At 37.8% G+C, this 14,538-nt stretch overlaps 2 protein-coding genes across 4 annotated transcripts in view; one reads left to right on the top strand and one right to left on the bottom strand.

Annotated features, from left to right (window-relative positions):
• Positions 1-92: 92 nt before the first annotated feature.
• LOC109033651 (cathepsin B-like cysteine proteinase 4) lies at positions 93-8,751 on the top strand. Of its 2 annotated transcripts, XM_019046352.2 has the most exons (6): positions 98-2,075; positions 3,666-3,911; positions 5,060-5,263; positions 5,529-5,682; positions 5,836-5,952; positions 6,539-8,751. In XM_019046352.2, exons 1-6 carry the CDS (start codon positions 1,941-1,943, stop codon positions 6,736-6,738), a joined length of 1,056 nt encoding a protein of 351 aa, XP_018901897.1. In that variant the 5' UTR covers positions 98-1,940; the 3' UTR covers positions 6,739-8,751. The 2 variants fall into 2 exon arrangements, with proteins under 2 accessions (XP_072152857.1, XP_018901897.1); XM_072296756.1 differs by lacking the exon at positions 5,060-5,263 and having other exon boundaries at positions 93-2,075.
• The window catches only part of LOC109033649 (protein no-on-transient A), a 37,777-nt gene continuing 30,318 nt past the window's right edge, over positions 7,080-14,538 (bottom strand). The window contains exons 11-12 of one of the 2 annotated variants that reach the window (XR_002009060.2): positions 11,688-11,846; positions 7,080-8,741 (exon numbers count right to left, since the gene is read on the bottom strand). The gene's annotated coding sequence lies outside the window, so the exon portion shown is untranslated. Of the gene's footprint in view, positions 8,742-11,556; positions 11,847-14,538 lie in introns of both variants that reach the window. The other variant, XR_002009061.2, reaches the window with a different exon arrangement.

Consider the following 14,538-nt stretch of genomic DNA (forward strand, 5'->3'; position numbering starts at 1 on the left):
CTTGTGATATTCACGTTACTCGGAAGAAAAAAATATTCGTGCTCAAAATTGCGGCTGATCCTAAAATTAGCACCTCTGGTTTTCGCCAATGGCTTTTCCTCGTACTTAGGTACCTACATAGGTACTCTACTTTAATGAAAGTATATAGTGCTATTTTTAAAGATTGAATAATATTTGTTGTTATTAATGTAAAGATGTAAATCATCATTATGTTAATTGGTATACAGTTACCATCATCTCTGAGCACATGTTTGCATGAAAGCCCTGTCAACACTACTAGCAAAAGTTCACGGAACTTGGCGCGAAAGTCAAGTTCCGCAAACCTATCTCTGTGTGGACAAGGCCTTCCATTTATATGAAATGAACGAAAAAATTATGAAAGAACAAACATAAATGTGGTTTAATAATTTTAACTTCCGCCGCCGCCGCGCCGCGTTGACCGCACTGCATGTGTTCGGCGCAATGCGTGAAGTATTCATGCAGTCTTGTAGGCGCTATGCGTTTCACGCCGAGCGACCGCTGCTGAACGCAGTGAACGCACTGTGTTTGACGCAATGCGTGAAGTATTCATGCAGTCTTGTAGGCGTTAATATGTGTGACATCATGCCGACCGCCGCGCCGCGCCGCGCCGAGGGAGGGCTTCTCCTTTTCATCTCAAGTCCTCGTCATCATTGCTCTCTGCGCCGCGCCGCGCCGTTCCAGGCCAAATTGCGTGTTGGTTTCTCTCTTAACTCAACTAAGTAATTAAAGGTGCTGTCTCTTGTATTGCCGAAAGACGACAGAATTAGAAATTACTATACTCTTAGGAAATGAGAGATTTTGTCGCCTTTTCTCGTTTGTAATTTTTTTATACCTGCGAGTACTTACATTTAAAAAAAAATTGTAAAATTTGCCGTCATGGGCCGCGGTCCATGTGGCCACCCCCTAATTCCGGCCTTGCGATTAGCTGGTAGGCACTACCGTTTGATCCCCGAACCACTGACGCGTTCGGCATTGACAATTTGTCACCTTCCAGCCTAAGTATCACAAACGCCAAGCGACGTTTAAAATTTTCCGCCGCCATTTTAATTAATGACGGAGAAATTGTTCAACGAAGCTGTCCGAATTTCCGAAAGTTTCACTGAATTTTCTGTGTGCCGCCAATGATAAGATTTAGTGAAATTTTCACACAGATTCAGCGTACAATTTCTCCGCAAAAAAAAAGTTTCAAAATTTTCGAACTTTTCAAACGTCACATGGCGCTTGTAATACTTTGGTTTACAATTTTTTAAAAATTTTCCGACCTACTTACATGCTATACTTACAAAAAAAAAAAAAAAAAAAAAAAAAAATGAAAAAATAACGAGGATATATGTATTTGTGTAGGCATTGCGTGCCCGGAAATTTGCCGGACACCTAATTTGAAGGGGAAACAAAGAGAAAAAATCCAGGTCTTGATGTACGTCTAGGCGTATTAATTTGACTCGTCCCGCGCGGTACCTAGTGATTTATAGGATGAATTGAACCAGGCTTGGTACAAAAGCGGTTTTGTCCCCAAAAATTACCACGCTCGTTTGTAACTCCAAAAACGAAAGAGCAAAAAGTATGAATGACACTTTCAAACAATAGCGAGATATCCTCTCGCGATAACAATGCTTAAAGTAGTCACCGAGATCAGAGCTGCCATTCTTAGCCAAGAAATCAATTTCTGCGGATAAATTAACGTGTCGATTGGTTTGAGTCAGCTCTGCAACAGAGAGGATTTGATTTCATTGACCGATCGAAGCAGTCAGTTACCGGGATCAAGAGGCGCAGTCGATTCCTTCCCGAGTTCACGATCGCGCGGTCTCGGAAATTTAACAAACATAGCGAATGCAATAATTACGATTTCGTTGTATGTTAGCAGAAGTGTCCCTTGATCTTTAATTTTCGAAGTGGTCTTTGCGAATAGTCGAAAGGAAATGACGGCCTCGCCAAAAATATGCTATTTCGCGGGGGTTCTCACATTCTTCGGACAATTTCTCGTCGGATACACTGTTGACGTGTTGTCTTTGGAAGGAGTCGAATGGATAAATTCCTTGCAATCTACATGGCAGGTGACTTGAAATTTATCTACACCTAATTTACAGTTGAGGGGCGTGGAGGACAAGGTGCATACCTGCAGTAGGTATTTGGTAATCTCGAGAAATAAGTGTTTGAAGTTTCGGGATTACATGAATCCTGGCGGAGAGAAAGTTCAAACTGACTCTTTGATGCAATTATAATTGGAATTTAGGGAGCAGCAATTTTATATTTTTTTATGAAAATCAAAGCAGAGCTTGCAACTGTAAGGGTGCACGGTGTGCTTCCATTAATTCTGATTCGTCGACGCGACGCCGCGCCGCTAATTCGAACTATCGCGGGAAATAAAAGGCGCGCAGCATATAGCGCCTTCAACATCATATAAATACTTCAAACACTACACCGTTACACATGGGTGCGTTCATAGCTAAGGTGTGAAACCACGTTTCACACCTCCATTTGCGACGTTGCAACTTACTGTCATACTTTATTTTTACATTGGGACAATGTAGGAAACCTCCTTGATATGCCTTCTCTGTTGGCGGAATATTCGGCATTCAAGCAAAGTAAGTTGGCTTGCTTCTCTTCGTAAAAAAACAGAGAAGGAGCGAACATTTTGAAACAGCTCAATGGAGATACGTGGTTTCATATTTTGGCCATTGCTATATTGCGCTTGCAGAAGTATACTGGAGTGAATCTCTCATTTCTCATAACAGGGGCTGGGGCTTCAGTCGCCCCCTCCGAGGCAGACCTAGCGCCCGAAAATTTTATTGGGGGTAGAAATTTAGGGAATAATAACATCTTACAGAAAGCTATATAACTTGTGAAACAATTGAAAAATTCAAGGAAGGGGAAGAGAGGGAATAATCTAAGATATTTTTTTTTACCCCCCCACCACATTCATTTCACCGATGACATACTGTCCTAAAAGCATGCATTTCGAAGAATTATACCTCAGCAAATGCAAAGTTACGATTTTGATTCCTTGCGCTTCCTTCCCCTCAGAGGATCAAAGGATGAAAATTAAGCTCATTGGGTTCAGCTCTTCTATGAGTACCTAAGGATAAAATATGCATGCCTGAGGTTCATTACCTACTTCAAATGGTTGAGAATGGAAGTGGATAGTTAGAGGAGAAGTTACACGTTTTCTCCGGCAAGTTACATCAAATGAAGAGTGAAATTTAAAATACCAATCCAAAGTGCCATCAGATATTGCTAAAATTGTACATCTTTCCCTCGTTCATACGCCCCCCCCCCCCCCCCCATCCAACCAAGACCAATCCACACAGGTCAGTCATTCCCGTGGACGAGTTTTGGTACTCTACTGCGCAGTGACGTACTATTGAGTGCTTGCAATGTATTTCTTATGGGAGCACCCATTGTGACGTACTATTGAGTGCAGCTGAGTTAGGGCCGGGCGGGGAAGTGGCTTTCAAAAAGATGCGCAATGACTGACCTGTGTGGATTGGTCTTGCATCCAACCGTCGTGGCACCTCCGAAGCTTTCGGTTCTTGGAAGTTTGGGATATAACGTCTTGGTCTTTTTAATCTCTTCCATTGTGTTAAGTAACAGCAATGAAAATTTTATATATTATCTGGAGAATTTTATCTGTTGGAGCGGAATAGGCAGAGTTCAAATACCCACGCACAGCACCAGCACTTGTTCAAAATTCAATGATTCCGGAGAGTGACGATACCCAAGGAGAAATTGCTGAACTTGAGTTCCCGATCAACGGTCGCAAAGAGGAAGACCCCGGATGGATTTCGACGGTGCCGAATAGATTTGATGCTCGCAACTACAAGCCGTGGAAGAGGTGCCGCAGAATAATATCCTACGTGCCAGATCAAGGACCCTCTGAATTTGTTGGATATGTGAGTGATGCAGAAACAAAAGTTGACCGATTGATTTAATGCAATTAGTTCCAAAACAGATAAAATGAACAATTTAATGAATATTATATGTTAGGCATGAAGAGGAGCACTTAGAAAAACTGGTTTCTTTTATAACATGTGAACGTCTACTTATCTAAAAAACTTTACTTACCTTGCTAGAACAGTTCAAAGTAATTCCCATTTTCTCCACCTTGAGTGGCTGAGGATCCAAGTAGCAAAATGCAATGAAAATATCAAATTACAATTGCAATACAGGGTGATTCAGAGTTAAACAGCCAGACTGCGGGAGCTGAAAAAACCCTCAAACCCCCTCTTTAAAGTAAGTTTTCGATTTTTCCTTTTTTTAAGATCATTTATGAATTCAGGGCATAAAAGTAAAGGGGAGTGCGAATTTTCATGAGATTTGGTTCACAACTGTTGCCAAAATTCAGGAAAAACTATTTACTTTCCGAATTTTTTTTTTTTGGAGGGGGGGGGGGAGGGGCGATAGGGCTAAAGCTTCGACTGGGGGCACTTTGGGAAACAACTTTATACAACATGCTCATAAAACACGCTCCTGCAGTCTGGCCGTTTAACCCTTGATCACCCTGTATACTGCAATAAAATTGGGATATTTCTAGCCATCAGTATGGTCAGTAAATTGCAATAATAAACCAAATGAGAGGTTTCCTTTCAATCTGTAGGTAGGCAACAAGCACAATACTTCAATGCAGTAGTGATAGTTTTACCATACCTATGTTATTATAATTGCAATCTGTGCTAGCTAAGTAAGTACTTGGGGAGTAACAAAAATATTACTTTTCTTTAAACTCCATTCAAGACTGTTGAAAGAAGAGCATGTCTCAGGCTCCTGATTTTTACTTATTTAAGTACTTACAGAGAGCAATTTTTTTTTTTTTTTCAAACTGTTGAAGCCGTGGGATCTACAAGGTACATCTCCCTGAAAATTCAGTATTCATACACACATTTCAAAACGAATTCAACTGTTAATATTGATTTATGTATTCGAAAATGTCATGTTCTTAACTACAAAATGAAGGGTAAAATTACTGGGGGTCATCAGACAAACCGACAAACAAATTCTACGCAATCACTTAATGTTTGGACTATTTTTTGATAAATTTTAGGCATCTGCTGTTGCAGCAGCTGCTTCAGACAGGCTGTGTATCCATACAAGAGGACGGGTTCGACTTCCTCTCTCCGCCCAAAACATCCTTGCTTGCTGCCACAACTGTGGAGCATACGACAATGTTTATGGAGGATCACAATACAACTCATGGGCATTTCTCACTGTAGGCATCCCTTCTGGTGGCGGATTTTCACCAAGAATAGTGAGTTGGTTACAATGTAACTGCAATAAGAGACCAGACAATTTAAACCGATTATTGTGCTTAAAAGAAACCAAAATTAGTTAATTATTTTACGATACGGATGTTTCAGGGATTACTAGAGAAGGAAACAGTTTTGTACAGTTCATTTTATTGCATGTTTCCAGTTTTCTAAAAAAAAAGTCGCACAATCTTATTAAAATTCATTGCAGTGTGATCTTTTCTCCTTAACTCAGCTCATTCAATAGATTCATTTATTTTTTTCTAGGGATGTCAGCCTTATGAGATGCAGCCCTGTCAACATTTTGATATTTCTGGTGATCGAGAAAAATGTTCTGTAGCTCGAATCGATAAAGCAAAATGTCAAAATCGGTGTACAAACTCAAAATACACGAAATCATATTCAGAGGATCTGCGAAAGGGTGAGCCTAAAAAAATTTGAAATTAGCATTGATTCCATTCTGAAATGAGATTTCATATGAGTATGATGGGTCACTGACTTGTCTACCTGACTTTTTACAAGCACCTATTCTCTGTTAAATCTTTTAATTTATTTCTTTGATTTTAAATTTCAGTTCAAAGTTTTGAATGGTTATCCACGAATGAGACTAATATTTTCCAAGAAATCATGACTTATGGGCCTGTGACTGCCGGTTTTGATTTTTACGAAGATTTTATCAGCTACAAAAAAGGTATTGACAACACATAACAATCATAGATAACTAAGTCCTTGTTGCACCGTATCAGTGGCTAGAACAGAGGATGTCCATACTGAGAAACCTTGCAAATGAGCAACACCAGCTTTATTGCATTGTATTTTCAAAAATAAGAGAAAAAATTATTTTTACCAGACGGTTGCAAAAAAGGACCAAAGTCCTTGGTGTCAAGATTTTTAGTACAAAAATTTTTATCAGGTCTGGGTCAGGTTCAGAGTTGAGTTTTCGGCAGAGATTTCTGTATAATGTCCTATAGAATAAGTTGCAAGTAGTTTAGTTCATTTCTCTGCTAGTAACAGGTAAAACGTTGCATTAAAAATTTTCTGCCCTAGACACTGCAATTTAAAATTTCAAGTAGCTTTCTCTCAAAATTTCGATTGAACTAGAAACATTGATGTCGTGACTCTGGTTTGATTAGAAATTTTGGAACATTTTTTGTCCCAAAACTTTCATCGTACACTCCTTTCGGCTCTGCTATCAACGACTCAATTTCGAGTTTTTGTGACTTGAGCTCTTTTTTCCATAAATGATCCCGAATAAATTTCATTGTTCTTATTTACAGGTGTTTACAAACATATAGGCGGGCGCTACATTACGCACCATAAAGTTAAAGTCATTGGCTGGGGCATTGAAAAAGGCGAACCTTACTGGCTCTGCATAAATTCTTGGAATAAAGACTGGGGTCTTCATGGACTCTTTAAAATAAGTAGAAATAACGCAAAAGTTAATTTTGAATACTCCTTCTCTGCAGGCTGGTTTTAGTGTAATATTGGCTATGGGAAATTTAGGGGGAGATTGCAACATATCTTTCACATAAGATTTACCGCAAACATCAGAAATCGAAAACTTATGAAAATTCATGGTGGGAATGATTTTTGAGCTATTGTAAAGAAGCTACCTCTAAGTCAGGAATGAGTCTAGATCTACAAGAGAGAACGATTAGCTAAAGACTTGATGACATGACAACAAAGTTTCTCTAGCTTCATAAACAAAATATAAAAGTAACCAGCAACATTTCCGAAACAAAGTAAAATAGCTGAATCATATTTTGAGTAAACTTGTTTAAAAATGAAGTAAATTCGAAGACAAAGAAACGCAGGAGAAACTTTAGAACGGTTTTTTAATTGAAAAACAAACTTGACAATTGAGCAACGAACAACAAAGAATGAATAATCAAACGAAACTTAAAACTTGTGTACCTTGGCACTTGGAAACATAAAAAGTATTTTTTAAAAAAGTTATGCATGAGAGAAGATGAGGACAAAGATAGAATAATACTATTTAACAAAAACTAATATGGACTTGATGAGCTTTTTGTGTGTAGCTTTGTAAGTTTACTTACGCAATGAGGTGTTGAATTAGAAGGAGGTGAAATGGTCAGAAAATTGGCCATCATCTATTGGAAGAAAAAGCTAAATCAGATAAGAGAGACACTTCACATATTTTCTGACTAAAGTTACTATTTTGTTCATTCTAGCTTAGCTGAACTGATAAAATTAGTGTAAGGCGATGAAGACGAAGAGGAAATGCGATTAATTTCCCAATCTTATTTATGACATACATAACTTTCTATCACTTTGAGAGAAGTAAGCAGTTTTATCCTCATCAATCACCATTTCGGTGCCTATTCACAAATTATCCCATCCGTAACAAAGTTTACAAATTCTACTTGTCCATCAGAAGCGAAGTTTACAAAGTCCACTTATCCATCAGTAGCAAAGTTTACAAATTCCACTTATCCATCAGTAGCAAAGTTTACAAATTCCACTAACTCAAATTTTCTTATTAAATATGATATCCTAGAACTACGATTGGGCAAGCAAACAAAAAAAGTTTGATGTACACAAGTTTGCAGAAGGAAGGATTTGTCTAACTTGGAAAAAGGGTCCAGTTGCATTTTTTATTAAAATTCAGTGCTCATATTTGACAGTTGCAAGGAACATTTTACCGATAACGTAAAAAGTCACTTCAGAGGAGGCATGAATCAGGTACTGCAACTCTTGTATAAGTTTGACATTAAGCCTTTTACGGAGCATTTGCAAACATTTGAAGCCTGATACAAGGCGAATGAAATGCATGAATATACAGCCATGCGCAGAATGAAGAACTGCTCTCACAACAATATTTGATTGGAGCAGCGTCCGCAGGCACTGATCACATGACTGTTTATTGAAAAGTCATTTTCGAAGCGTTGCATTAGCAATATGCAAGATGGAACTAAAGACAACATATTATTGAGGACGAGCTTTGTCCATTACTAAAGTGAAAATGAATGATTATTGCCTTTTAAAAATAAAGAACTTAATTTTCAAAAGTTTTCATTTGGAAAATTTAATTTTCTCCCCTGATTAAAATTCCCCATTTTGGCGAATTTTTTCTTTTTCTTGGGGGGGGGGGGGGGGCTTTTTAAATCAGGGAGGCAGAAAATCTGCGGGCACCTATAACACTGAGAAAATATTCAATTCCTTCCAAAGGATTTTAGGAGACACCATTTTATGATTCTTGTGCTTCCTGAATAGGAGCATCCACTTTCTGTAGTTGGAAAATTATCATCATACGTAGTACAGTTTCGTGGGTATCTTTTCCTCTCCTTCAAATGAGCTTTCACAGTCGACGGTTGAAAAATAAATTTAAAAACTCCACCTCACCAACCCTGTCCATGTCTAAATTAGTGCTTTGAAACTACAGTTGGCACTAACTCGATGCAGCAAGGAGATAAAGGTTCACTATCAATCATCTTTGTCACCACTGTGTAAAAGATCTTCCTGAAAACAAGATTGAAAACATTGATAGACTTAAAAAAGGATGAAAAATAACACAATAGAGCTACAGGAACAATTTTGGATCCGATTTTAGGACTTGAAATAGATAGGCATTTTTTAAACATGGAAGCACCAAATTACAACACTATTTTATTGCAAACTAGCAGGAAACCCGTGCTACGCACAGGAAAACCCCACCATCAGCAATCACTGTGATTAGTGATCAGTTACTAATTGTGTTTCTGAATTATTATCTACTATTTCAAAATTGGCAAGACGCACTGGTTTGATAAAAATGCAGAGATTAGTAGTATGCTGATTAAAGCTGCTATTTTGGTCTGTTCTGCAGTAAGCGCATGTGATAATTATAATAATCAAAAATACCCAATCAAAAGTTGGTTATTTTCATAAGGATTTGTTACTTTTGTCAGTTCAATGTTTAATTGAAGTTAGCATGGTGAGTTTCAGCCGCGAAAATTACGGGATTTAACCAGCGGTTTCGTCTAATTCTCAGAAATGGCGGGTTTGTCATCTACATCGCGGAGAAAACGTGATTTTTCCAGGGATTTTGTAAAACAAATTAGAAATTACACGATAATCACCACGATATCACTGCAAATACGTCGTGCTCCTAGCGAATTTCTAAGATTATTATAATTGCACGTTATTCACATCAATATCGTGGTATACACGCGAATTTCTGACTCAATTAAGACTACACAATGTGCGCATAAAACTCGTAAACATATGTTACTTGGGATGGGCGAAAACGTATGATTTTCCTTCAATTTTGTATGATACCACATACCCACTCCGGAGTTCAAATAGTTGCTCGTCTTATTTCTGCTCGTTTAAAGTGACGAATTGGAAGAATCCAAATTCAATTTCACGAGAACTATGAAATGTAACCATGTGGAATGGTTTCCTTATATAAGATTTAATGTTTTGAAATAAAAAAAGAAGAAAAAAAAAAAAAGGCATGTCGAAGCTATGTTCTAGTTTTGCTCCGCTGTCAGCACCGCGTCTGCAGGCGCAGTGTGACCGAGCCGTCATCACAGTACAAAACGCCTTCAATCTAGCAAGCGGCAATGTGGACATCCCCTGTGGAGTAATAGTTCTATCAAAAGCGCCTTCCACGATCGGAGTCAAATATTGATGAAATGCGCGCGAAAACCCCGTTTCTCCTCCGATTGCAACGTTGCACATCGTCTTTATGGTCCATTTTGGTTTATTTATTTTATTTTTGAAGCCAAACAACAGCTTCTCTTAAAATTTTCCGAGAATTTGCCCAAATCATTTCCAAACAGAAGATAAAAAAAGTAACAAAAAATAACCCTAGGCGATGTGAAGACTAAATCACAACAATTTATTTACTTTCGGACTTGAGCAGTTAAATTTTCGCAAAAAAAAAAGAAAGAAAAAAAAACAGAAAATGGAAGGCTCCGCGAAGCACATTTTTCACCAATCTTTTGCAAAAAAAAAAAAAAACCGGAAGAAAACAAAAGGATCCGCGGAGCAAATATCTCATACTTTCGCAGAGGAGACCAATGCCATAGAATAAAAAGTCTATGCCAATGCACAGACAGATTTTCCAGATTTTCACATCCCCAAGAGAGTAGCCCGGCAACGGATGCACGAGTCGGAGCTCGCAAAAATCATGGCATCGCGTTTCCAACAGCGCTACGCCGAACTCGTTCCATCTTCCTCGCACTCGTTGGACGCCGAACTCCTTCCATCTTCCTCGCACCCGTTGCGCGTACCAGAAGAACACACGTAAAATTTATCAGCTGTCTTCCAGCGCGAGCCGCGGAACTTGCTCCATCTCACTCGCACTCTCTCTCGCACCCGTTGTCCTTACGGGAAAATCGACACACGCGGACCGCGATATCCCGCGAACCGGCGGGCGGATCGCGAAATCCTCCCTTATCCGGCGCCTCGGGGTAGAGAGGGATCCCAGTGCGGAATTTCAGGGTCACACGACCTCCCGTTCACGAGATCCGCTGATACGTGAGTGAGTGAGTCAGTCAGTGAGTGAGTCAATCAACGTGAAGTCTGCTTTATTAGTATAGAAGATATGGCAGTTTATAAGCATGGCAGTAATGTCCAATTCGCGCAATTATTTAACATTGATGGTGTCTTTAAAGAGTTCACGTGCCTTTTTTTCTACAAATATTGTGATGCAAAACAAGAGAAGAAAAGTTGGAGAGTCGTCACAAAAACATCAGGGAGTGTTACTGCATCTTTATGAGTATTAAGAGGGCTAAACCCACCATTATTATTGTGCATTTATTGGATTGAAGTATTACCAGTCAAAATTTATTTTCAGATTTAGAGAATTTTATTTCATAATCTTTTACCATCTCCCGTCTATGGCTGTTTTGTTGTTATACTTGTAGTTTTGTAATATTTCTCTGTAGTGTTATTCTTGGTATTCTTTCAGTAGTGTTTTAAGGATTTTAACTAATTTTCCTCTATTTGTTTTGAATTCTAATTCTTCATTAGAACATGGATACATAGGTTTTTTTTTGCTGCTTGCTCTTGTATATGTTCTATGTTTTTGTAATTGGGATTCTTCCCATCGAAATTTGAGTTAAAAAAAAAAATAAATAAATAAATTGAATGAAAAGCTTTAAACACAGTTTTTGCCAGATAAGTTACGTTAGCAACTAAGTAACAGGTATCAATAAAGATATGGCACTTAAGGTGCATAAGTCAGTGACCGAAGAGGTATGACAATTCACTGAAGGAATCTGACCAAGTTTCTTTAACTGATTATCGCAATGAGATTGATTGCTGACTTGCACACCTTGTATCTTACCTGGAAAAAAAAAAAAACAGTTGGTTGATGTTTACAGACAATGTTAGCTGCCTTGCTAATTCTTCACTTTTAAGTACCGACAGGATGTGTGATCAAATGTTGCATGAAAGTAATTTTGAAAAGAAGCACACCTGTAACACATGGCGTCTTAGAGGACACTCCACATATTTGAGCACACCAAATGCAATATCTTCCTGATACAGTTTACCAGACTGCATCTAGTAGACTAAAAATCCAATCCTATAACTCTTGAAGTTAGGGATGAAGTTCCTCCATCAATGAACAGCAATCTGGAATTAAAAAAATAAATAAGATAAGAATGTTTCCAGGTTAATGGACAAATGTCTGAAAATAAATAAGGGACAAGAAATAAACTTATGGTTACATATGATTTCATACAACAACCGGGCTAAGTTCAGCAGACAGGAACTAGGTATCTTCTGATTGGAGCTGACAAAACGGGGTGTAATGTAACATTACCTACTCCATATCAAATTTAACCCATATTTTCACATTCAAAATACTTTTTCATGACTTGAAATTTTTGACAGGAGAAAATGTTAAACTGTTTGAAATTGTGACTAATATTGGCTTATTTTTCCCTGCGTGTTACTTTATTCCTTTCTGCTTGATTGTTTCAAATAGGAAAACTTGATTTAAAATCTGAAGTGTATAGGAATAGAACCCAGTATAATAACGAGAATGAAATCTTCATTTACACATTACACACATATATAATAGTTTCCGCCTGGAGAGAATTTCATCAGCGTTGAAAGGTCGGCTATGCTGGTAACATGAAGGATTGATTTGCAATGGGTAGAAATGTAATTTAAGCTCAAATTTTGGCACGGAGGCGTGAACCATAATAATGAATTTAACGAAAGTTTCAGAGAAAAATGGCGCTAATGAAACTGAATTCTGAGAGGATTCTGTGAGCACAGTGGCAGATGTAATGGATGCTTTTTAGTGCTTGGTAAATTAGAATTTACTCAGTTGTTGAGCATCACCAAAGTGATGACAAAAGCCATCAAAATGCATCTCATCAGCGCCTAACTTGGCACTTGAGCTACACTATTTCCTCGACTTTAACCGTGTTTTAAAGCATTTAATGATTTTCGCTTGAAAAAAAAATCACTAAGTACGGTCATGAGTTAAAAAATCTGAGGAATCAGAAACCATTCTTGGCTCGGTTTTACTAGAAATGCGCTTGTCATACTTTTCTCAGAAGCAGACGATATCAAGCAGAAGCCTGTTAATAGTGGCATGTTGCAGAATTGATGATATAAAAGTGTCTCTGAGCTCCATTTAGTTTCCGTACTTAATTGCTCAAAAGATTTTGCAAGGATGTGACGTACAGGAATTCACCATGTACCGGAAGGAAACTTTTCTTCCCTGTGCCCACCATCATAAATACCGAGTCACTTTGTTGAACATGTATTTAAAGCCCAAAAAATGAAATATTGAAATGTCTAAGAGAACAGCTGGGTTTGATGTTACGTGCTGTTCCAGTTCCTTCATTATTCATGACTCGTCAACTCGGATAGTTTCGTTATGTTAAAGTCAACCAGTGCTTCCAGTGCTGAGAATAAGAGGTGGGACTTCATTCTACTAATCCAAATGCATTCCAAAATGAATATCAGATATGAATTTTACTAGAGGACTAATTTTGTTCCTATCTTCTAACGATGAGCTGATCTAAGACGAAACACTTCAAACGTTAGATAAGTTTCCCAAACGAACTAAACAAATGTTCTGTTTGTTCTATTAAGTGCCTAGTGAGATTTGATACTTCTTTCAAATTACTTTACAAGTAAGAGAGCCTTAAAAGAGAATTTTCACCTCGCAAAGATGAAAATCAACGTTTAAAGGACTCTTGTCTCTCATATACATAGTAGTTTCTAAAAGGCAAAATTGTAGCTGTTAGCTTGGTTCAATTTAGCGCAGGCGCTTCCGATACAATTTCATGTTTCTGGTCGGTAAAATATTTTCATGAATTTTTTGAGAACCTGGTAAAGCATTTTATTTCACTTTGGCTAGGAGTTCTTCTTTCTAGCTAGATGCCAAAACTTTTTCATACCACACGACTTAAACACAGGCTCATCATGAATGGGCCTAAAGTGTTTAGCTAATTGCCTAACGCAGCCGAAGTAATATTGAGGAGAAACTATCTCAATACAAGGTTGACACTTTGAATGTTTGACTAAAGTGTCACGTAAAGAAACGATGGTGTGAGGAACTTTCAGTTAATGTAACGTTAGCGGAACCTAGTTCCATAAACAAGGACATGTTTGATCGAGAGTTACAGTCTCATGTCTTTCAACAATGTACATGAATCTCAGAGTGCAAAAAGCAATCTTAAAATCAGTTTTATAGAAGCGGTTGTTTCTTATTGGCTTCAAAGCTGATTCTTTTTTTTCTTTCTTTCTTTCTTTCCATTTTTCTTTTGGAGGAGATACATATAAATCAAGGTTATCATTACTTTCCAAAATTGGAAGAGAAAGTTTTGAGCTCAGGAACCATTTTTAATGGAGCGACAATTGTTTTATTTTCTATGTTCCCTTTTCTTAATCAGCAATGAAGTAACGCTAATGAAAAGTTTTGAAAAGAAAAGCTCAAATGAGGGGTAACCATCTGTAGGAGCAGGCACTTTTTTAAAGAAAAATCTCAAAACGAAGGAAAAATTCCAATATTTAAAGCCTTCATTCACGTAGAAAAAGTAAGCAAAAACAGATAAGATATTCTCAAAGAAATGAAAAATTTCGGAGAGTTTTAAGTCTTTTTTTGTTGTCTTCTCAAGGTAACCATGTAAAAGCCGCGTGATATTAAAAACGTATTTTTTTCCAAGGTTTGAGAGATTCATGTAATGGAATCCACACATATACTTGCAGAGAAGGCGAAAATTCAAAAATCATGAGAAATTTGAATTCATAAAATTCGTTCAGCTAGGAAACTGGGTTCCAAGCAAGAAGTGTTCCTTCATCA

The sequence above is a fragment of the Bemisia tabaci genome, chromosome 2, assembly GCF_918797505.1.
Source record: "Bemisia tabaci chromosome 2, PGI_BMITA_v3".
NCBI classification, from domain to species: domain Eukaryota; kingdom Metazoa; phylum Arthropoda; class Insecta; order Hemiptera; family Aleyrodidae; genus Bemisia; species Bemisia tabaci.